Raw genomic sequence first — 25,851 nt, 5'->3', positions numbered from 1 at the left:
CCCCCCTCCCGTCTCCCTTACTTACAGATCACAGAACAGCCATCGTGACCTTGCCATGACCTTGCCCTTGACCCCGTCTGTTATCTCCCTAAACTGGTCTCTGCAGTCAGGGCAGAATGTAGCCGTGTCCTACATCACCGATGGGTTTACCACCGGTCACTTTTCACTTGGAAACTCGTTATACAACTTAAGTGGCATCGCGTTGGCCTAACAGTTAGGATATTTGGCCCAGAACCCAGAGGTCCTGGGTTTGAATCCACTGACATGCCATTGATGTTGTGTCCTTGGGAAAGGCACTTAACACGACTTTCCTCACTCCACCCAGGTGTAAAAAATGGGTACCTGACTTCAGTTGGGGAGGTAAAAAACGGTGGAAGGAGAGGGTATGGGCTCCACCTCCCAATACCAACCTTTGTTACTACTAATGATAGATTCAATTTCAAAATCTTTATTGCAATAATTTTTTGCAAATATCCACAGTGGTGTCCTGTGTTACATCATACCCAGACCAGACTTCTCACCTATGGCCATGTCTGGATTTTCTCCAAATGAAAAAAGCTGTTAAACTTACCACCAGCAGGTTTTATACCATAGAAGTAAATCCTGGTATGAAAATCCATCTGGCTGAGAGGATCAGATGTCAGTCCAACTGCCAAAAATATCATCAGACTAATTTGATAAGGATCCTGCACATGTGCTGCGTGTAAACACACCACACCCACTAAAGATAGGATCTGGGAGGGAAAAATAACTTCAATCCCTTTTTAGGTTTAGATTGTTGATAATTGTTCTGGCAATAGTCATCATCATATTTCTTACTCTATTACAATTACTGTAAATGCAGAAATGTTCACGGGTATTTAATTTCGCGGTAGGGAGAAATTTGTGGTGGTTTTAAGTTCGCGCTTGAAACAATTGTAGCACTACAGTCACACAATGGAACAACTTTTCAAGGTGGTTTTAACTTCACGGTGGTTTTAAGTTCCCGGTAAAGAGTTCACCGTGAAAACCGCGAACATAAAACATTTCTGCATTTACAGTATCATTGTTCATTCAGTAAGAGGTTGAATCATACACAGAGTTCAACTTTTGATTAATGGACAAATTACAAGTTCTCATCATCAATTTTTACATGTTTCTGAAAATGACCATAAAAACTTGAATTTCTATTTCTTTTAGGAGAGGAACATGCAACTTATCTTGAGTTGTTGACATCCCCAGGATAAATTTTACCTTTTGTGGTTTCTGTCAAAATTGTGATTTCCATGGTAGTGTCACCTGATCCCTCCCCATCACTCCCCCTCAACACCCTGGGAACAAGATGGTTCTGGGCCATGCAAGCTCCTTCCCAGGTCACCCAACAGGTTTCACTCATTCTCTTTTATTGGACAAGATTTACAGCAGTGACATTAACAGGTGAAGACTACTGTTACACCAACTCACAGATCGAAATCCGAGATACAGTTTGAAGTTTTGAGATGTACAGACCTGGAAGGAAACAACCTCAAAACACATGTTTTCTTGAAGACATGCTCCACAAAGGAGACACTTAAGTCAGATTTACAAGTCGTGCTGCATCAAAGAGACTTTTAAGTGAAACTTAAGGGCAAATTTACAAACACTTATGGATAGAGCACACTGGTAAGCCAAGGTGAGCTGGATTACTTGGTTTTATAGAGGGCCTTCTTTCAGCAAAGAAATTTTTCCGTAGGATCAAACACCTAAAGACACTGTTTCGATTAAAACAAACTCATTCATTCATTCATTCATTCATTCATTCGTTTGTTCGTTCCTTCCTTCATTCATTTTATCATGCTGATGACTTTAGGAAGAAATGAAGTGACAAACTTCTATCGAAAACAAACAGTACTTTTTGTCAATTTAAATCTGTCATTAAATCTAAAGGTATTTACAACTTTCTGTGCCTACATGTACGGAAAGGTAAGGAAATTTCACAATTACAGGTAAAACCATCTAATTTTAAGACACTCTTCAACATCTTAAGACATAAGACTTTTCACAGACGCTCCTTGAGGCTGACTCATCATTGCTCTGAGGTCACCCTGCTGATATAGAAAACAGGTTGGTCTCTGAAGCATTCGCTGGACGTCATCCAAAAGGGACAGGAGAAAAACACCAACATATGACTTTCTATGGGTCAGGCTGAAATAAACAGGGAGTCATAGACACAACAATGATAGGGTGTGCCAGTCACCATACAGGCTACACCAATACATTTTTCTGGTCCTTCAACATTCCAAGTAAAACTAGGGGGCTTTAAGAAATAAGTAAAATCTGATCATTCCGACTCTGAGGTCTCATGACTGACATACATGTGTGTGTACCCATATACTGTACCAAATATCAAGACAATCCATCCAGACACTCTCAAGTTATCATGTCCACACAGACAAACATACATGTATATACAGCTGCCTAAAATATAACCTCCTTTCAACAAAGGGCTGGGAGGAACACTTGTTGTATCCTTCTATTTTAACATATCTACTGCCTGAAACTGTGTGTGCTACATTGTAAGGTACAGAAGGCTTTTGCCTCAAAATCAGTTTACATGCCCCTTAGAACCCCTTCTTGAAACACATGTAAACAACCTTTTTGAGGATGACATAAGACATGAGAATAAGACGTCTTTAAAATCCGAGGACCAAGAAGTTAACCTTGGTCCGGCCTAAGATGTACCACAAGGAGCAAGGAAGGTGGGCGGAAGGGTGGGACTTGGGCCGGGTCCGAGCTGACCTCTGACCCCTCCCCACAAAGGGCGTGCGGCACACATGTGTGACTCCTGCCTTACATCATAACGCAGCGGTTATCGGAGTGTGAGCAAATGTCAGGAACCTTTTAGAGGGGTGGAGACAGATGGGTCTGATTACCACAGGACAGGCTCTGCCAAAAACTGTCAACTTTCACACAAGCAGTTCCACATGGCAGCGGACAGTTCATAATACAGTAGTATGTTAAAATATTATTATGCTACTTTTAGAGTGTACTTATTGCTTTGTTTCTGTGTTGTAGGATATACAATATATGTTTTGCTAAGTTTTCTGTGATGTGTTCTGAGTGGGTTATGACACCAGCAATTGTATAGTATCGTTACAATCGTGACAAATCAAATCAAATGAAAACTTTCTTCCTTCTTGAAGTTCTTAAGACAATAATATTTGAATCTGAATCTAATAAGCTGGTATGCAAATTACTGATAGGCACTGCAGTCCCTGTCAAAAGATGCAGGACAGCTACACCATAAATGTATCAAAGTTTTAGTTATTTCAAAATCGATACATTATGTAGCAAAAGAATGGGAGACATTGGGATGTAGCATTTTCTAGGACTCCATGCTGCAACAGAACATGTGACAAGAAGAACCGTTACAGATAAAAGGCAACTGACACATCAGGAAGGAAATTTACTGCTCCCTGTTAATTGAACTGAACTTGCTGAAGTAACGGAGCCTGACTTGCACCACAGTTAGTCTGGGTTACTCAGGATGTCAGGATGGGTCTCAGAACAAGGTACCATGGGGCCTTTGTGACAGTGCCACTATCCTACATGTAATTCTCTGTTTTTATTGTGTACATAGACAGGAATATCTTTAGAGCTTGCAGAGAAGATAAGTAAGGAAATTTACTGTTCGGTGTTAATTGAACTGAACTTGTTGAAGTAACAGACCCTGCCTTGCACCAGTCAGTCTGGGTTACTGTATGTCAGGATGGGTCTCATAACAAGGTGGGCCTGCTGGTGCCAAACACTTTGTGACAGTGCCACTATCCTACATGATTTTATTGTGAACATAGACAGGAACATCTTTAGAGCTTGCGGAGAAGATAAGTACAGAAATTTACTGTTCGGTGTTAATTGAACTGAACCTGTTGAAGTAACAGACCCTGCCTTGGACCACAGTCAGTCTGAGTCACTGCAGTGTGAACGTCAGGACCCTCCCAGATCAGTGGGGGAGACAGGTCTGGGTTACTGCAGTGTGAACGTCAGGACCCTCCCAGATCAGTGCGGGAGACAGGTCCGATTACAAGGGGGTGCCAAGGGGCCTGCTGCTGCCAAAAACATTGAACTACGATATAATAAACACCACCTGTGAGCTGACTCATGGATGAAGGGACCATAACCTTCTGTCTCTTCCGTTATTCAGTAACTTCTCACAGGGAGGAGTAAAGGGAATAGGAAAGAAGGAGTGAAATCAGACATGACAGTTATCCACAAGGTCAGTCTAGGAGTCTGACGACCTTGCACTCCAGTTTCCAAGGTCAAGAACGTGATCTTTGAAGGGTAACAAAAACACAGCTACTCGTAGATTATGTTAGGATTCTTTTAGGATTGGCTATATAGAGTTCAATTGCTTGTGTTTTGTTTGGTGCGATGTTACCCTTGTAAACAACTTAACCTGATAAAGTACGGATTTCAAAGAACGAAAGAAGCCACCATTGCCAAGATGATTATGTCTAATGCATGGTTGGATGAACTGAAGCAGACAGATGTTAAGTTCCCCCTATCTTACACTACCAGAATGACAGTCACAAGAATGATTTACAGCGTGTGTATGTAAAGTACAGTCTGGTTTAGAGACGGTCCTTTTCTGGACTTAGAAATCTTAAAGTCATCTCTTTATAATTTTTCAGCTTCTAGATTATAACAAGAGAACCTGTGCGTGCTGCGTGTATGTTTGTGTGTGTGTGTGCGTGCGTGCATGTGTGTGTGTGCACGTATATCTTCCCACCTGTTTCTGGTGGCATGATATGGCCTGTGCGTGCGTATGTGTGTGTGTGTGCGTATGTGTGTGTATTTCCCCACCTGTTTCTGGTGCCCAGATATGGCCGTTGCGTGCTGCGGGTGAGTGTGCATGTGTGTGTGTGTGTGTGTGTGTGTGCGTACGTGAGTGTACATTTCCCCACCTGTTTCTGGTGCCCAGATATGGCCGTTGCGTGCTGCGGGTGAGTGTGTGTGTGAGTGTGTGTGTGTGCGTGCATGCGTGCATGTGTGTGTATTTCCCCACCTGTTTCTGGTGCCCAGATACGGCCGTTGCGTGCTGCGGGTGTGTGTGTGTGCGTGCGTGTGTATTCCCCACCTGTTTCTGGTGCCCAGATATGGCCGTTGCGTGCTGCGGGTGAGTGTGTGTGTGAGTGTGTGTGTGTGCGTGCATGCGTGCATGTGTGTGTATTTCCCCACCTGTTTCTGGTGCCCAGATATGGCCGTTGCGTGCTGCGTGTGTGTGCGTGCGTGTGTGTGCGTGTGCGTGTGTGTATTCCCCACCTGTTTCTGGTGCCCAGATATGGCCGTTGCGTGCTGCGGGTATTTCTTCTTCAGGTGCTCCAGGAAGGCCTGGCGCTGTCGCTCCAGCTTCTCCATCTCAGAGTTCTCCCTCTTCATCTCCATCTGGCTGCGCGGTCCGCCTAGCGTGTGTCTCCGCGGCTCATCCCGATTCAAATGTCGCTTCCGACCGCCGCGGCCGTTCAACGTCCCATTCAACGTCACCTGGATGTCGTCAGTGGGGCGCGCTATCGGCCTACCATGTCCTGAAACACAATGAGGAAAACATTTAGAAATCGCAAAGAAACTCCACAAGCTAACTAAGGAAGCTGGCCAGTACTAATCATAAGACACTGTTGGTAGGGCACACTGTGATCAACAGAAGGAAAAGAAATTTAGAAAAACAGAAAGAAAAGCAAAAAGCCTTAAATTATAAACAATGGATATTTGCTACAACTTGGGCTACCATGTCCTAAAACACAAGGAGGACAAGCAACAGTCCAGAAAAAATCTAAGATACTTGCTATGACAAGGAGACAGTGGAATCAACTAATCTTTGCTGTAATATGTTCCCATGCATAAGTTTAGCTGCTGCATGATACAATATCTCATCTTCATGTCTTGTAATAAATAATGCAGCATCAGTGTACAGTAAATAGAAACACTTGCATGTACTGTATCCTGCCAAGACAAGGGTTTTCAGTCTTGGTTTAAATCAACACTGTGCAGTGTTTCAGACATTGAAGATAATATTCATCTACCTCGGCTCACTTTTAGCCTACTCTAAGGCTAATCCCCACAAAATGTCCTGTAATAAATGATGCGCCGTCAGTACAAGTCTTATACTTATAGAAAATGAAAAATCATTTTCACCCACTTCAGCTTACTGAAAAGCTAATCTGTCACTGTCTGGCAAAACAGACAGATGCAAATTTTGCCCTGCTATGGCATCATCATCAGTCGATGTGCTTTCGCGACGACGGGGTTATACTGCCCTTTACAGGGTGACATACCCTTTCGTTATGTACCCAGTCTTAACTTACTGAAAACCTGTCCTTCCACTGGACTCGACAGTAAAGACAGACGTTAATGTAGAGTACAAACAGGTTCAGTGTAGCAAGGAAATCTTCCTGCTCCTTCTGACAAGCCCAATGAACAGCAAACCACGGCTCTACGTCTGCTTCTTTTAACGGACAGCCGGGCAGTTGAGAAGTACTCTATTTGATTGGCCAGGATCAGTTTAACTGACATTCGTACCTACCCAGCTATGACCTTGCAGAAAGGACTCCAACAAAAGAACCATAATCCTCGCCGGAAGGTCATAAAATATTCATGGCCGATACGCAGCAGCCAGGTTCAAGGGTACGGAACTCCATTCATCAAGAGACATTGCGAAAATACCAAATAAACATCATGTTGAACTAAACCATTAAAAGATATGCTTGCAAGCACTGTAGGACAGGATAGATCAAACTGGTCCAACATGAATACTCAAAATGCATGACACGCCAATAACAACCTTAGACACCATTAATAGATATGCTGGTAGCAAACTGTTATAAGATATGCTAGTACCGTAAGTACGGTAAGTAATGAAAATGATATACTGCCATTTAGATAATCATTGTAGTGTATAGACCTTAGGGATATTGCTTTTGGGCATATCCAAGTGCATGATACGCCATTTATCAAGCCTTGTGACTTCTAAACAATACCAAATTCCATATACATTATATTTATATGAAGCATTGTGAGATATGCTAGACATGAACGTTAACTGTAAGATTATACATGGACTCACTACATGTTCATGTACCAAGATCAAACTGTATCATGTAACAATGTTGCCATCGAGCAGATTCAAGTGCATGAAATACTATTTATCCAGTAACCTATAAAAGACACCATAAACATCCTGCTTAAACAAACCTTGATAAGATATGCTTATTTGTACTGTTTACATTTATGTTGTTATCTTTTCATCTGAAATATGAGACTTGTTTCGATGGGCTTGATCACAATTTCCACGTAGAGAAGATTACATAGAAGGTTTCAGTGCCAAAAACCTTAAAACATGTCTAGTCATTCTTGATAATACAGTATTGCATGTCTAACTGTAAATCGTAGCTGACAGCTGAATAGGATATGTTACTTTGCGATGTATGCATCAATCTTGCTATCTTTCTATATATATATATTAAATTTCTATTGTCAATATAGTGACAATTGTTTTTGTGACCTTTATCACAAATTAGAGACCAAATTTTGTCAGAAAAATATGAATTTTAGCTGATGGCTGAATACGATATGTTACTTTGCACTTATGCATTTATCCTGCTATTATGAATATAAGGACAATTTTTTTCGCAACCTTTATGGCAAATTTGAGACTAATTAGGAAAAGCAGTTCAAAAACTAGCAAGTCATCCTGACCAATGCAACATTTTGATAATAAATTTCAGACGTCCAGGGTCAATGTCTATTACCTATTCATTAGCAACAATAAATCATTCGCAACAACTTACAATATATGATCTTTCTGATGCTTATAAAACCTCTCTGTAGAGGTCTATGAAATAGAAATGGACAGACTGTATGATGAACCCTATCAGAATTGTAATATATCTACTGTAGTATTTAGAGTGTCGCGCACACAATCTTACCAAATCATTCATGAATATATTTGTATATGCAGTAAACATACAGTACATGTACCTGCAAAAATGGGTAGAAAACATAGGCCCAATTTATACAGAGTTTTTTCAGATATCTAAAAATCCGCCGACATCTGAGCCTTAGATATCTGGACGCATTTATACACACCGACAGGAAGTACCGCAGGACTCACGCAGCGCGCTGATTGCACGCGTGACCCTATTTAACCTTTTGCGCGCGTTTCAAAATGGCGGGAGAACCGCCTGTGTTTTTCGTCATGATGAATATGGTATTCTTTCTTTATCTGACTCGCGTGTGGCTAAACACGAGGCAGCAAGCAAGGGTTGAGCGTAAGAGGCGTTTGAGGTACCGGAAAAGACGACAGCGACCGGTCAGAATCAACGCTGCGTTCCTACTCGCTGCCCTTGTCGTGGCGGAGGGGGGAGGGCCGATCCACCGAACGATCTGGCATCACGAAAGAAGTCCGTCGTCCGTTTGGGAACAAATGGTCCTTGATGCTAAGAAGTTTTCCCGCTTTATCGCCCGCCAAATATGCAAACTAGCGTGAACCCCGACCTTCAGATGTCTACTACGCGACACATTCCGTTTAGACGTCCGGCTAGAGCGGTCGGGGACTCCCGCTGAGTTGTCGGGCGAATGCTTCAGAGTGGTCGGCTGAAATTTTCCCGACATCTAAAAAACCCCTCATTAAGACCATAAAATTCCTGTTTAGACACAGAAAAAAGCTGTCGCCTGGCAGATATCTGCAGTCCAGATATCTAGACAAGCTCTGTGTAAATTGGCCCATAGATCACCAGTTCTATTGTCCAGTCCTCAGTACCACAGATAAATGGCTAAACCTGCATTAATCTAACATGCCCCCTCCCCCTACCCTACACTCTCCTCAAGCCAATATTTGATCAATCACAAATTACTTCATATTATTAGTGATCATATTACTAATCTTACCTCCTGTCTAGAACAACTTAAGCAGGCTCCCTTTTCTCTCCTTTTCCAGAAAGAAGGCCAATACAAATGTCCAGGGTAACTAGTTCTGACTTGTCGACAGTTGGGTTCTTGAGATATAGATGTAGGGACCAATTGATGGAGTCTAAATATATCCTCCCTGCTCCAGAAACAACCCGATACCACAGAAGCCCATGGCATCTGGGCAGGAGCTGGGTTAGATTACAGCCAGCCTGTAAAATCATTATCTCAGAACTCAAACTCAGGATGAGACTTGGAAGCGAAATGGAGTCGCTTGGATGTAAAAGAAGGGAACTAAATTAATTTACAAAGATGGGGAGTGCTGATAAGGGTGGTTTGTTTTTATGAGTAACCTCGTTATCCACCCCTATAAATAGCGGAAGTGGTACGGCCTGATTTATGATTTTCTGTGCAAACAGTCACTAAATCTGTGTGTGTGTGCTGCAGCTATCAGTGATAACCCATAGGGAGGAGGGGAGCATTTGTGGGTAGATTGTTAGCAAAATGTTTCATTGCGTTTGTAATTTTGTATACTGTGCATTCAATATTGATGTAAAATATCACAACCCTAGGCATTTCAATACTCATCACATACTGTATTGTATGGTTTTAAACTGATATACATATTAGGTCATCAATTAGTTGATAAGGCAAAGCAAGTAAAATCATCAAAAGAATTCTCTTTCCTTAGAATAAATTTCTTAACACGAGATGTAGCTTAAAACATGTTGTTATATGGCTAAATTTCATCAATGAAAAAATTGTGACATTTTCAAGTGCACAATTTTATTTATCCATTCAGAAATTTTCCAGTCTACCACCAGTGAGAATTCAACACCAGGCTGCTACCCAGGCCCCGCCCTCTACTGGCCCTTTCCTGGTCAGAAACATGTTGTAAATGGGCTGCTATCTCCTGCCAGAGTCAACAGTTTTCTCTCACAACATGTCAGAGCCTCCCCTGGGCCTGTCAGTGGGGCAGGGTGTCAGGTGGTGGGACTGGGATCTCATGGTGGAACCACAGGCTCAGGGCTAGGATCACAGAACTGGTGCTGCCTCTACTATAGGGGAACCACAGGCTCAGGGCTAGGATCACATACTGTAAATGTAGAAATATTCGCGGTGGTTTTATGTTCACGGTTTTCGTGGTGAACTCTTCAGCGCAAACTTAAAACCACTGCAAAACTTTTTGATTACCTATATGATTGTAGCGCCGCTATTTTAAAGCCACACGCACCGTAAAACTCCATTTTCTCCCTACCGCGAAATAAAAACCAAGCAAATTTAAATGCATTTACAGTAACTGGTGGCGCCTCTACTAGGGGACCACAGGCTAGGATCACATATCAAAGGACAAGCTTGGCATTAGCCTCTATAGCAATCTTGGCAGCCGGTATTATGATAATATTTGAATATTCTACCTCCGTAAAAACAGAAATATTATTCTTGGTCTGAGTGTTTGCTTGTCTTTGTGTGGGTCTGCAGTTATTTTTCTGGTTGTACACAATTTTATGATTATGATTACTATCATTCTATTAGATCGTATTTGCTATAACCTTTCCATCGCCAAAGCCTTCAATTTTGAAATGTTTGTCATCTCTTAAGGATCCTACCAGCATGGGTACCTGTATATCCTCATTAGTTCACTCTTGCCTATCCATGCTCGCCTGGACGCCAGATCCCCAAGCAATAGATATTCTAGAGATTGGGGGTCTGTCATCCAGGCTCATTCTATGGTCTCATCAACTACATTTTGTATATGGTAGGACTAGAGAGCATGCTAGTATGGGAGCCAGCACAAACAAGTCGGGCGGTACCCAATTGCCCAGAAAGGAAGCCAGAACCAGACTCATCACATATCAAAGGACAGGCATGCTACTCGCCCATGGCTCCATGGCTGCACTGGATGGAACTGCATTGCACAGGGATAATGACACAAACTCGTTGACGGAATATACATGAACGAACTTCAAAAATTGAAGAAAAAAGAAGCATATACCTTCTAAAGTTTAATGTGCCGTTGTGTTTGTAAGTACATCTTAATTTGCTTTTATAATGACCTGAAGTTTGCTCAATGGAGCAGGAAGTCCCATGCAGTAAAGCCTTTGATTTATCATCATTAGTATACAATCATGAATTGCCCTTTGATGTTTGTTGGTATTTTAGTTTCAAGTCATGTTCGATGCATTCAATTGATATGAATGAGTGATATGAACATTTTATGGCATAATATACATTGTGTTTCTTTACACAGCTGGCAATGTAATGTTACATGTACATGTACGTGAACTAGAAAAATAAACCGCACAGCACACTGCAAATTCTAACCTCTCGGTGAACCCGTAAACATGAATGCTCATCACAATAATCAAGGTTCCCTTCGATACCAAGCAATGATGACTTTGACCTGATTTATCTCTGAAACGCAGAATGAAAATCACACTAAAAACAGTCTTTAAAAACCCGACCGCCATTACCGAGGCATGCCGTTGAATAGACACAAATGTCGGGAATTCTACGCCGCACACGGCGGCGGCGGCCATTACCGCATTTTATACCCTTATCTCCCCGCACACATGGCGGCACGGTAACCCGCTGATGTGGGCGGAATTTCAGAGCGTCTCCGGGCCGCACGGCCGGGCCCTGACCTCCTATCCTTTTTACCCTGGATACACAATAACTCTGGAGAGGGCCATATCAAGTCAGTTCCTAGGTTCCTGGTTATCTTAGAGTAAAGATGAACTGCAAGAGGGCCACTGAAGACGAAAATAGAAGGATGGGAGGAAAACTTGATTTGCTATGGACACTTCTTGTATACTTATAGCTGGGCCCTGACCTCCTATCCTTTTTACCCTGGATACACAATAACTCTGGGCAGGGCTATATCAAGTCAGTTCCGGGGTTTGTGGTTATCTCAGGGTAAAGATGAAGTTCAAGAGGACCACTGAATATGAAAATAGAAGGATGGGAGGAAAACTTGATTTGCTATGGACACTTCTTGTACACTTATATAAAGTTGTAGCTGGGCCCTGACATATCCTTTTTACCCTGGATACACAATAACTCTGGGTAGGGCAACACCAAGTCAGCTCCCTGGTTCGTGGTGATCTTATAATAATAATGGTTTATTTGTCACAATCAGGCACCGTAGGGTACAGAGTGGCAGGGTTCACTAGTAGTCCTGAATTGTTCTGCCCTTTACATAGATATCTCAGAGTAAAGATGAAGTGCAAAAGGAACATGAAAATACAGTAGAGGGCTGGAAGGACTTGAATCTGACTACCTATAGTCACGCCCTGAAACTGTGTGCATCAATGTATATAGACTGGCTTCAGAGAATAAGATTTCAGACTCTATTTCGATATTGATCACCAAGTTCAATATTAGGCCGTACGAATTTATGTCTTTGGCTTTCGGTCATTTTCAAGTCAGGGTTCCAAATACCTTTCCTTTGTTTCCTGCAATATTAAGTATGCAAGGTACCAGTTACTCAAGCAAGTGGATACATCTGTCTAAACTTCATCGACATATTAAGCTTATTAAGTCTCATTATAGTTAACTATACTATGACTGATAACACAGAGGTTGAAGTTTCTTACCTAGCCTATTTTTTGTGGAATGGTGATGATAATCTATATTCACTCCTTAAAGCTGTGTGTACCAAGGTACAGTCTTCAACTTTAGACCCAAATTCCATATCCATCTTCGATATCACATCATTAAATTTTCTTTTAATTCTGAGAACCAACAAACTAACCAGACCTTGCCTAAGAGGTGCATGTAGGTAAACTGACCCACAAACCGGCCAGTGATAAAAGGGCCAGGAGTCACACATACCTGCAGCAGGCTGGAGAATCAATACCTGAGCACATCTCCTCACAAATCAGGCCTATCTCTGAGCTCTGGGGGATCTGGCAGACAGGCATTTATCATGGGCAAAGCAGCATCATGGGCAGAGATATGGGCTGATGCAGCCACCAAGGCTACAGAAATCTGGGGCAAAGGGATTGGGTGGTTTTGGAGCAGGTTTTGTCCATTTCTGTTTGTCATCCCGTTTGCGATATCATTTCTTCGAAATACCGAATTTTGGTGCAGAAATGTGTCCTATAGTTAATGCAAAAGAGCATGTCTACAGTAACAGTATCGTATTGGATGGAAAATCTAGGGCAATGGGACAGTGTGGTCTTGGAAGTTGAAGCAGAAGGCGTCCTTTTTTTGTGTGTCATCCTGTTTGCAATATCATTTAGAATCCTTCAATTACAAACTATGGAATTTTGTATAGAAATGTTACTGTGTGATATAATCTCTACTTCCATGCCTATCTCTGGGCTCTGGGGGGATCTGGCAGACAGGCATTCATCATGGCAAAGCAGCATCATGGGCAGAGATATGGGCTGATGCAGCCACCAAGGCTACTGAAATCTGGGGCAAAGGGATTGGGTGGTTTTGGAGAAAAACCTGTCCTTTTTCAGTTTTTGTGTGGCATCCCGTTTGCTATATTATTTCTTTGAAACACAGAATTTTGGTGCAGAAATGTTTCTTAGTTAATGTAAAAGAGTCTACTGTACAAAAATTGGATGGGAAATCTGGGGCAATGGGACAGATAGAGTGGTATTGGAAGTTAAAGCAGAAGGCGTCCTTTTTTGTGTGTCTTTGCAATATTATTGGAAATTCCTTAAAATATGGAATTTTGTAAAATGAGACTGTGAGATATCATCTCTACTTCCATGCCTATCTCTGGGCTCTGGGGGGATCTGGCAGACAGGCATTCATCATGGGCAAAGCAGCATCATGGGCAGAGATATGGGCTGATGCAGCCACCAAGGCTACTGAAATCTGGGGCAATGGGATCGGGTGGTTTTGCAGAAGAACCTATCCTTTTTTGTTTGTCATCCTTTAAAAAAAGGAATTTGGGTGCAGAAATCCGTCTAAGTTCATGCAAGACAGCATTTCATCTTTATTGTATGGGATGGAAAATCTTGGGCAAAGGGACAGAGTGGTTTTGGAAGTTAAAGCAGACGAAATCGTTTTGTGTGCCATCCTGTCTGCAATATTATTGAGAATCCTTCAGACTATGGAATTCGGTTCAGATATGAGACTGAGAGATATCTGTTCATCTTTACTTTTCCATACCTCTCTGCTTTGAAGGGATCTGGGAAACAGGCTTTAATTCAAGGGAGAAATGATTTGATTCTGGTCCCCCAGCAGTTTTCTTTCAAATTGCACAGTACAAGCATTTTTCGTTATGATTCTCTTTGCAAGCCTTTCAAAGCAAGCATCCCTGAAAGTAAAAGAACCGCTCTACTCTGCCAGATCATATCTTCTCATGAAATGATAAATAACCTGTAGAAACCAAATGTCATAATACCGCCATCTAGATTTGACGTATCTCCTAGAAACATGCTAAAAACACATAAGTCAATGTCGAGTGCTCCCCAGCCCTCCCCAGCTACCATTGTTATGAACACATCCCTGTCTAACCAGCGCACGCACTCTACTGTATCTACGACATAAAATATGGGCCCTAACCCACTCCCAAGGTTTCCCCTGCAAACAGACACAAACATGGCACTGAAAAGCACAAACATGGCCCGTGTCAGGGCCGAGGATCAATCACCGCGGCCTTGTCAACGTTGAACAAGCGCCAACTATGCAGTGGGCAGGTAGCCCCGGGCGCCTCACCTACTTTGTAAGCCTTTATTGTGCAGCAACAGCAGAGGTCAGCTCGCATGTGTGCTGCACTGATCGTTCTGTCGTCTATTGTACTTTTCAAAATGGAAATAATGAAGTGGAAAAACAAGACAAAAAATGTGAAAAATTCTAGAATACGAAGTTTGCTATTTAGATCTGATTATCAAATACAAAACATACATGTATAAGGACCAACTATGCAATGTGCCCCAGGCATTATTACTAAAGCCTAATTATTACTAAACAAATTTAAATACAGTACCTGTACATGCACTTTGGTGCACATGGCTTGGGTTGACTCTTTAAAAAGGTGATTAAAAAGCAGATGGCAATGAAACAAACTTGAAATTGACTCAATGTAGACTCAGTTTCTATTCAGCTATTAAATAGTGATATTTCTTGGGGACATTGCTGGAAAATAGCAATGTATATTCTAAGGGAAAAAACTCAGTGCATTACATTTTCACCCTAGATTATCAACGTTAACTTTTGAATTTCAACAAGAAACATCCTCTGAAATGAAACAAAACAAGATCTAGACTTTCCTCCCTTTTTCAACCACGACCCAAACCGGATGAGTTGCATAAAATGAACAATTAAATTAGGACAATAATCACATTTGTTCCCATGGAAATACACATGTAAACATCCCGTTGCTGGCATGTTTAAATGCCTTCACTCCGAACCTCGTCGTGTGTCTCAGTGGAGATTTGTGTTTGAGCCTTTGATCCCGGCTCTCAGGAACTGGTTTCAGGGGAGGGACCAGGTAATAGAGTTGCGCAGTACAGTGCACGCTGCATACCATTTAGTATTTTGCTAAAAATAATTTTTTTCCTGGTGAAATGTTGGTCAAAATCGTCCAGTTTTCTGCTAGGGAGGACAGAAGAATGTGAATTTTAAAAATCTGGCCAAAATATGTGATTTTTGTCATGTTTTGACCTCGGATTGACCTCTGAACCCTTCTCTGATGGTTGGACTGATATATTGGGAGGGGGGGTGAAATCCTGGTCTCATTTTAATATCAGGTGTATTTGCAGCCAGTGCCACAGGCAGGTACCCAATGTGTAGGGTAATGAGGCTGTTTAACGTGTTCGAGGCACCTCCTCGAGCACGGGACCCCCGTTTTACGTCCCTCCCGGAAGACGATTTCGTGGAAAGCTTCGTGAGGCTATAGCAATCCGGACGTCCTTGGTTGGTCTCCCATCCAAGCACTGTCCGGACCGCGCGTTGCTTAACTTCCGAGATCGAGGGATCGGGTGTATCCAACGCGCCACGCGGCCGTAGTCTAAACTTCTGTCTGTAGCTCGTTAGAATGCTGGAGTTGAACTCCTGCTTTTTTTACCTAAAGCAACCTGACAAATCCAGCTTTGCAGGGGTGGTAAAGATTTGAGGTTTGAAATGTAGATACATGTGTTTCTAAGTGATTGTTTTTGACGGCTTATCCATGTGTTGCATAGGAAAGTCCATTTAGCGGTCCCTCCCCTGTAGTAATACATTGACCCTCTGTCAACCTCAAAGCTGGTTCGGATTTGGTAAAATCCTTCTCCAATATTACCAAGAAGTACATTTTGGTAAAAGATGACCCAATTTGGGGAATGTGAGTTCCATGTTTTGCCTGATTTTCAGCAAAAGTGTGATATCAGTACAATATAGAGTATTTACCTATGGGACAGGCTATGTATGCATGCTGATAGCTGTCAGAAATGGCTGGGAGAGGCTAGATGCCTAAAAAAAAGGTATAGATTTGTTGGAAATGGTGCACTGAATGATTTATCCAGGCTCATACCATAACATTACTTATCAGTCATGAACTGTCAATCAAAATGCCATGCCTAGGGCCTCCTCCCCCCCCCCCCCCCCCCAGCCCCAAGAAAAGGCCTATTTAAAGTCTGTAGGAGTCCATAAAAGATGGGTATTCCCTGAGGTATACCCTGCATGTGGTATTAGACAATGCTCTGTATGAAAGAAAAAGGATTTGGAGTGTGTAGGAACATATCACCTCTTTATTTTCAGCTTTATGTGTTCATTTTGTGGTTTTCCTATGATATGTCATTGTTAGGCGTTGGGTATAAAAGTTGTTAAAACAAGGAAACTTTCTATTGGAAAGTTCAAATTCCTCACCAAAGTACAAGAACAGGCTATAGTGAGTGCTGAATGACAGTTGTAGACAAAGAAATCACTATGAAATTTGGAAAAAAGTCATGTGACCTTGGTACTTACTGCCCCATTGCTTAAACATAGGGCCCAGTAACAGGGTATGGGCCTGGCCCTCAATTCCCAAGGGAGCAATGAATGAACTTCATCTTTTGGCTATATGATCAGACCACTAGAGTGTATCAGCCAGGGGGGTAGTTTTGCCTCTACCCCCTTGTTCCTTTACCTGTAAGGGGAGGGACCAGGTAATAGAGTTGCGCAGTACAGTGCACGCTGCATACCATTTAGTATTTTGCTAAAAATAATTTTTTTCCTGGTGAAATGTTGGTCAAAATCGTCCAGTTTTCTGCTAGGGAGGACAGAAGAATGTGAATTTTAAAAATCTGGCCAAAATATGTGATTTTTGTCATGTTTTGACCTCGGATTGACCTCTGAACCCTTCTCTGATGGTTGGACTGATATATTGGGAGGGGGGGTGAAATCCTGGTCTCATTTTAAACTTCTGTCTGTAGCTCGTTAGAATGCTGGAGTTGAACTCCTGCTTTTTTTACCTAAAGCAACCTGACAAATCCAGCTTTGCAGGGGTGGTAAAGATTTGAGGTTTGAAATGTAGATACATGTGTTTCTAAGTGATTGTTTTTGACGGCTTATCCATGTGTTGCATAGGAAAGTCCATTTAGCGGTCCCTCCCCTGTAGCAGTGGTGGTGCGGTAGGGACTGAGGTTTAACATGTTGGTGAGCTGCATGTAACGTTACATGTAGAGCCTTGAAGCTCGGAGAACTCACTTTCCAGCACCTCAATGATTGACCTTGAAACAAAGTTAAAGACGTGAGGCTTAACAGCTAAATCCTGGGTTTTATCAAGGAGGTTTTATATAGAAGGAGAGCGCACGAGCTTGCGCCCCGCTGGGTCCTTTTGTTTCGCCCCGCTGCGACCCATTGTGTATAGCTGGCGCGGCGCCGTCTTTGAACCGATGCGTGAATCGCGGTTTTCTATGCAAAGGAGCTTCGGCATGACGTCACACGTGCCGAGCTTGAGCCGACCGGCAGCCGAGATGCCTCGGGTTTCCGACGATTTCCTTATTTGGAACACCCGGTAGGGTTCGGCTGACGTCATCATTCGATCGAGGACAAAATGGCGGTCATCTGGATACTTGAATTTTTACCGTGCGACGAACTAGGGCGAGTTTTTGGTCATTTTTGTTGACAAGTCTCTGTTTTTTAGCGTCAAAAATATAGATTCATACCTATATTTTCATGTTGCCACAAAAAATTTGTATCGTTTTTCTTTGGTAAGTTTTCATTTTTTCTGAGTAGCTGAAGGGGTCCTCGTTTCAAATTTGTTGTTTTGGTCAACGGAACCTGGGTAGATTTTCCGGCACCTGGGAGTGACTTTTTGTATGATTTTCGTGCATGGAGGTCCTTGGTTCGTATCCATGGATTCTTCGGTCATGTTTTGGATAGCTATGTGTTTCCTTAGGAGACTTTTAGGCCGATTTATTTCGGCTCCCAATTGGCATGTTTACAGAAGAACTTCAAGAAGGTGTATGCGAGCCTACCCTGGGATGCAGACTGTATATCGGGCCTTTTAGCTGGTTTCTTTAGCCGGTTCCTTCCCCCCAATCCCTTCGGCGACCGAAAGCTCCAAGCCCGCCGATGCCGTAATTAGCGCATCGGGGGAGTCTAGTCCGGTCGGGCTGAGTTCTTGGACCGCCGCCGAAGGAAATCGCTAGCGACCCGGTACTAGTCTGGGCTCCAGGGTAATGCGAGCCAAGTCAAGCTAAGTTTGTAATTTCTCCTCAGTCGGCATATATGCACATTAAAAAATACTGTTCTCTAAGACTTGTGTTTTTCAAGCCATCCGGCGGTTTTGTATACATTCTCACAGACTTCGCAATCAAATGTACCGCGGCTGCCGGCGGCAGCGTTGGTTGCCACATAGAGCTTTGATTCTCGCCGTTAGAGAGATCATCTTCCACATTGCATTCTTGTAACTCAAATGTTTCAAAGTCCTCCTCAAAAGTAACTGCTGAAAAAAAGATCGAAGTTGCTCTACAGAGTCATTATGCCTCCTTGGTCGCACCCGTGAAAACAAAGCAAAGTCGCCAAGCTGGGCGTGGGGTGTATGCATATCGGGGTAATTCGCACCTTGACGCGACATTGACTTTTCACACCCGTTACACGCATAGTACAATAGAGACTTAGCTCGTCCGCTCTCCTTCTATATAAAACCTCCTTGGTTTTATGTACTCTAATGTGAGACCCAAAGGATGCCCTGCTATCTAGGAACCCAGTTTTGGGTGGTTAATCTTTTGTTCTACAGTTTCTCCCTCAGAAAACTTGTTTAGATTTATATGAAAGGCCCAGTTTTAAACCTGTTTGATTTAAACTTGGATTTCCAAGGATCAAAACCTGTTAAGACCCAGAATTTTATATACCAGTCCTACAAATGTAGTCTATACAGGCCTTACGTACAAATCCAGCTGGACAGTACTCATACTATAGCAGGTACAATCACAATTTAATCATATATCTTGTAGAGGAAGTGTCCATAGCAAATCAAACTGCAATGAAGCAACACCAGCCTTGTGCTACACAAGCCATTAACATTATCTTTCTATCAGACAGAAGCACATAATATATTCACACCACAGTGGGAGGGCCACACCACTATCCCTCACAGACTACCTGCCCCTATAATTATCATATACAGTGTCCTACTGACAGCGCATGAAGACTGTTTGATACAATAGTAATGTGATCTCTAGCACTTTAGATCTGCATAATAATAAGAAAGGTGGTCTTTATCGAAACCTAAGATATCAGGTACTGCCGTACAGTAAGATCATATTACACTGACAAAGGGTGATTATGTAAATGCCTTACTTCAAAGACAAGGAAGACAAAATCTATGCAGGCTATACCACCTATAACCATTCTGTAGATTAAGCTGTATTCTATGATTCATAGAAAAAATATAGGAGGTCTACCTTTTTATAAAAAAATGGGCGTAACAGTAACCAACCCACACATTACGATTATACTGTAGCAAAGTGTGCTCCCTTACTGCTTTCGAAGTCAAACCCAATCCTATACGTTCCACAGCAAGATGAAACAACGACAAAATCATTGCCCTTCAGAACCGTGGCGTCACGTCATGAACGAACGTCCCCCATCCCTTACGGATCGGCCCATTGGTCGGAGATACGGGAGTGGGTTATAGGGTCCAGTAATCTGTGCTCGGAGACCAACCAACACCAACCTGTCACATTACCAGAAGTGGGCCATTAATCTGACCCCATTAATATTCTAACAACCTCGCTTCACATATCTCAACTTCAGCATAGCATTGAACACGATTCTAAACAGGGTGTGAGAAATAAAGGCTAGGAAATCACATATGGGAATGGTAGATATGGCACTGATGAGCAAATAAAGGACTTATGGCAAAGCCTGACCTATATATTTTAGATACTGCACTAGAAATTTGGACTCTATGCAATTCTCAAGCCTAAATACCTCTATGAATACAAATATCACGGAAAAAGTAATAAAAATATCATGATGTAGAATTAATTATGCTGTTTCAAATGATTATTGGTACGGTACAGGGCTTGCAAACTGGTGCTCTAGAAATTTGGACGATGACTTTAAACTAACCCATGCTAACACCCAAGATTGTTTTTCAAACAAGGTTGGAAGAAAGAAACCCAAAAGGCATGAAAAGCAAGCGGCACCGGATAAACTGCTCAGATGCAAATGCAGGAAAAACGGCACACCCTGACCCACATTGCGCATACCGACACATGGACGTATTATTCTCCTCAAGTGGAGTCATGGAATCATTAACAAATCACCGCACTTCAATCTACTCACATTACAGACATGTAGGGTGTGTATGAAGTACTGTTACAGTATAACATATACTCTGTTTGTGACAGAAATCCAAGGAATTGTCACAATATTGTCAATGTATTTTCCTGTTATCCAAAACAAAGAAAACGAGGCATGATCTAAAGGTCAGGCCTGTGCGTTTGAATCTGGGTTAGTCCGCTGTACTGTTGGTAAACATGCCTTCATCATCATGCCAGCAGGAGTACAAATAACATTTACATTTACTAGGGACCAATATAGTTCCTATCATCATGAATGTACATATCTGTGTATCCATACGACATAGATTTATACATACATTACTAACTGACAATGAATATTAAAGTGTATGACAATTTGTATTTCATTAAAAACGATTTATAAAATTGACACAGACCACTGACCAACCACAGCAAACAAGTACATAATTTCACGATTTCATTCTATCGCAAAATCTGTAGGAAAGGCGGAGTGTCTCCCGTGTTCGCTGAAGCGAATCGGCCGGCGGAGCGTATCCCTCCCCAGACAATGGGGCCATTTTCCAGCCCATTGGCCCCACTATTGTGCCCATCTCACCATGTTTACCCTGCTCCTGCCTAAGCAGCCCCACACTCGCACGAACTGAGTCTCACGGACAACAGTTCTCTCTTCAACGTTATGTACTAAAAAAAACAAGATAGCCAGAGCAGTAGAACTGATATGCAATCAGAAAAATGACGTTATAAACCCCCCAAAAGCCAGACTTGTAGAAGCTGCTAAGGAACCCAGCCTCATGTACAATTTCTTTTGATATTTTGTTCAAAACAGAAGATAAAAACTTAAGAATTAAAAAAAACAAGAAACCTAGTGCAGTAGAACTGATATGTCCTCAGAAAAAAAAGCACAGTGCGCATTATAAGCCCCCAAAAGCCTGGTTCGTAGGCTACTACAGTACTCACACAAACCCAGGCTCATATACAACAGTTTTTTTCTTTACTGTCATGTACAAAACAACATCTAGAAACTCAAAAATACACTGCAACACTGCAAGACATCTGAACCTTTCTGTACATGATTGAATCAATCAGTATGGATCTCCTAAAATATCATGCAATCCAAACAAGCAGGGTCTAAGACGAACTGACAATAATCATGTTTAGAAAAGGAGTATTTAGAAACTTGAATAATCACAACATTGCAGGATTGGTTGCTGTACCCTGGGTATGATTAATGGAATTGATTCACAACTTATTCATCAGAGAAAATCATGCAATCCAAAACAAGTACAGATCTGGTTAAAAAACAAAAACAAAACTCCAGTTTCCCTCCAAGTGCCCAAACAGAGGATATACAGCTAAACAAACAGCAGAGGCACTCACGGTGAGGGTTGGGTTATCCCTGTAAGGTAGCTGCAGCAAAACAGCACACAGCCAGAGCTACACTACCCTATCCTGGGTACCCCCAGGAAAACCCACAAGCCTGAATAATTAATGCCCCCTGAATGGCTCTCTCCTGGCCATGATACCCTCCTGGTTAGATGTGTATTCTCCCAGGGTGGCTAGACTAGAGTACTGTCTGACCAATTTAGTTCTCAGCTGTCTATTGTCCTCTGGACGCACGGGAGATCTGATGGCACAATCAAGTGTCCTCAACCCCACCCTAATCACGGCCACGCAACATCAGTACGTAAACACCACGCAAACAGCACACCCTCGAGCTCCCGGCCGCGCCCGAGACGTGGGGAGGCCGGGACTTAAGACGCGTACCTGGCGAGAAGACTCCTCACACCTCCTCCGCGCACCTGGGAACACCTGGCTTCATGGCCTCTCTTCCAACATGGCCGCCCAGCTCTGCTCATAAGCTTGAACTATGACCCCAAGATCCCCCGCCGACCCAAGTCTCGACCGAATGTTTACCGCGAGCAAACAAGTCGACATGGGAAGCCAGGTACAGGTGATATGCGTGGCCGGGACACTGTTTTCTAAACACCTGTGTTATTTGGTTATACAGCAAGAATGGTTAATAATATTAGAGGTGGACATAAATTACTCTATGGTCTCTATCGATATGCTGGGTCTTTATCATATGTGCAAACTGCTACATAACATGGTTTGGAAACATAATTTGATGAGGGAAGAAATAATTGCATTTGAGGGCATACTAAAAAGCAGGAAAACGCATTAGGGGGGCAAAACGACAGTTTAACAATAAACCCACACATGAATCGCATCTCATATAACTGTGATACCTCAAAATCCTTACATTAACATAAGGGCTGATTCAGAAATACTATAAGGGAGGTAAAATAGGGAGCAAGAATTGTTTGGGTAGGGGTGCCCTGATTATAATAACACTGAAGGGCTAATGATTTAGATTGTGTTAAATTAATCAGTTTTGAAGCAATACTTTTTTTTGTCTTTTCGCTATGATTAATTGCTAGTAACTTATTCGTGTTCTACCATTTTATTATCGTTCATTTACAAAATGTATTTTGTGTAATCTGTTTGTGTAATTGGATTTCAGGTCGCTTATATCATTACCTCCTAGAATTGTATTGTTTACTTGTTTTGCACTCTGAAGGGACTATGTAACTGTATCCAAATAGATAAATAAAACAGATAACACAACATACATATAAAATAATAAAATAAAAATACAGGTACGGGTATTCTGAAACTGCTGTCTTTCCCTATATCGTATTTCTACTGAGACAGCCCAAACTACAATCAATATCGGGTAACCAGTTTATAGAGACACTGCAGTCAGGGGAATTGACTTTCTCTGTAATTCAAATTGATTTTTGTCGTGTAATATTTCAAAAAGCCCTGAGTAGACCCGAGAAAAATACAGACAGATCAATGAGTGGGTTTCTCAACCCTGTCAAAGACATCTGCGAATCATTTTTATAGATTTCTTAAATGGAAAAATACATTGTAGTATGAGCACATATTGTCTATGGCTTTGAGTACCTTCATCCAGGTCCAACATCCAAAGAAAGAACTACAGAGATATGAAGGTCTATTACACTACATATATACAGTGTTACAGTCAAGAAAACCACGCAGGGGATCTGGTCTACAAACGTATGTGGACAGGTGGTCACTAAAGACAGGATTCTTAATGCTGTACCAAAAAGTGGACACATTATAGCCAGACCTGTCTGTAGGAAAAACTGATATCTGTCAAGCCTGACAGCCTTTGAAGTTTTATTAATGTTGAACCAATTTGTTTTCAGACAGTTAAACTGCTGTGGAGCCTTGTTAACCCCCACCCTGCTGAGGAGGCTTGTTGGGTTTTATTGGTTACAGGGTTAGTCAGCAGGGGGAAGGTACAGTGGCCTCATACAGTCAGGCCTGTACTGGTGACCACCTCTACATAAGGACCACCTGGCTAGTGTGCACACCTTTTGAGATGTGAAACATATAGTTACTCCTAGTTACATATAGAACTACAAGATCAGTGTGCAAACAGAGTCTGAAGAGAAAGTCTGACTTTGGTTCCCCCCTTTTTTAGGAAAACAGTGATCTTGAGCTCCCAGGCTCTGTTTTCCTCTTTACCTCTTGTTTGACTTTTCTTCACTTTAGGAAATGAATTGCTGTGACCTAACTAGGAAACATACATCAAACCCAGCTGTGGGGGAAGGGAGCTGTTGTTTTGTGGTTCAGCCCCCCTGGGTCGAACCTACACCATTCCAGCTGAAGTGCCATATTAGTCAACTGAACAAATCATGACCATGTGGAATTCTGGGGGCCACATTAGTTCCATAGAGCATTCTATCAATCTTTACAGCAGATTCCTTGTGGCTAAAATAGGGCAGGGAAAACCACATAGCAAAACTGTTACCACATAGCATAGCCATGGATGGTAAAATAGGACAGGGAAAACCACATAGCATAACTGTTAGACATAGCATGGCCATGGATGGGGCTGGGAAGTCTCTCTTTTTGGTCTTTATGATGCTGTCCTTGAATGGATGTACGTTGTAAAACTTGACTTCGGATTTTTTCTAACAATGATAACACTGATGACTAAAGAATATGATATGCTCAAATTTTGATATTTTGCTTTACCAAAGTAAAATGTACTGATGAAATATCTAGCTGTTATTGTTAAATCGCCAAATAAAAGTCTGTTCATCAATCTATGACTGATTGAAAAGCAAACACTGTCACCTACCCTAACCACAAATCTCCTCCAGGATAACTGGTTCCCTCGAGAAAACAGCCCATTTAACAGCAAATTTTCCCCATTCCATGCACATTTTTCCTCAGATCTGTAAGCCTTTTCTTCTAGCTTAGGCCACACCAATCTAATTTGTTGGTTCTTGAAATAAGAAAAATAATACTGAAGAGGAATAGAAACATGAAAGGAGTCTGAGGAGAAAGTCTGTACATATACCTTGATGAACAAAGTTTTAGGGAGTGAATATACCTGTAGTATACATATTCAGAAGCAAGTTTTCCTCCTAGCCTTCTGTTTACATCTTGCCTGATTGCTTGATTTTTCCTAAGAAATGTCAGTCAACCAGGAAAATAAATTGAATGGCCTTATGAAGGAGTATTGGAGGGTGTGGCAGACACATAGGTGTTAATGTAATGGTCAGTGGTGTAACAGACAGGTGTGAGGAAACAAGTACTTGTTAATAACACATCGTTAGTTTCTCTAGCAGTGTCCTCAGCGTAAACACCCTAATTTAGACTCCCTGTGGTTGAGGGAATTGTAGTGTGTATGAAGATGCTGGTGTGATTTGTCAAATTTCTAATTATTTTTCTTTCTCTGCTTCTTCAAGTTCTTGACATGATTTTTAGGCATCCTCTTTAGTATAATTTTTTTTCTTTACTTTCCCCCTCCTAACTCCTTTCTAGTTTACACTTATGATAATACACACAACAGACAGATCTAGGAGTGGTTTCACTTACAAATGTATTTGCCTGTTGTGCAAGGTATATTTGTGGTCCCACCAGATAGGTACAAAATCTTTGTAACTATGAAACTTTGATCAAGCTTTGAACTGATCACTGAGAATTCTACAATGTTTTCAAATTTTGATTTTACAAAAGAAAACAAGGGATTACATTGTACACCTTGTGGCATCTTTCATCATGTTTTTAGACGAACCTTAATTCTGTATAAGCCTAATGCTACAAGCAAACACCGACAAGCTTGACTTCTACAGTTCAAGGAGCTCGCTGTTGTCACAAGACGAGAAACAAAGAAAACAGCCAGCAAGAAAGCAAA

The 25,851-nt window shown here is 41.9% G+C and overlaps 1 protein-coding gene across 1 annotated transcript in view; it reads right to left on the bottom strand.

Annotated features, from left to right (window-relative positions):
* Window positions 1-25,851, bottom strand: part of LOC136447075 (SRC kinase signaling inhibitor 1-like) — a 93,283-nt gene that overhangs the window by 43,274 nt on the left and 24,158 nt on the right. Inside the window, exon 3 of the mRNA XM_066445751.1 lies at window positions 5,281-5,543. Within this exon, the coding sequence (XP_066301848.1) occupies window positions 5,281-5,543 (263 nt within the window). The remainder of the gene's footprint in view (window positions 1-5,280; window positions 5,544-25,851) is intronic.

This window comes from Branchiostoma lanceolatum, chromosome 13 (assembly GCF_035083965.1).
Source record: "Branchiostoma lanceolatum isolate klBraLanc5 chromosome 13, klBraLanc5.hap2, whole genome shotgun sequence".
In the NCBI taxonomy this organism is placed as follows: domain Eukaryota; kingdom Metazoa; phylum Chordata; class Leptocardii; order Amphioxiformes; family Branchiostomatidae; genus Branchiostoma; species Branchiostoma lanceolatum.
The sequence above is the reverse complement of the archived record's forward strand: the minus strand, read 5'-3'. Positions and strand labels throughout refer to the sequence as shown.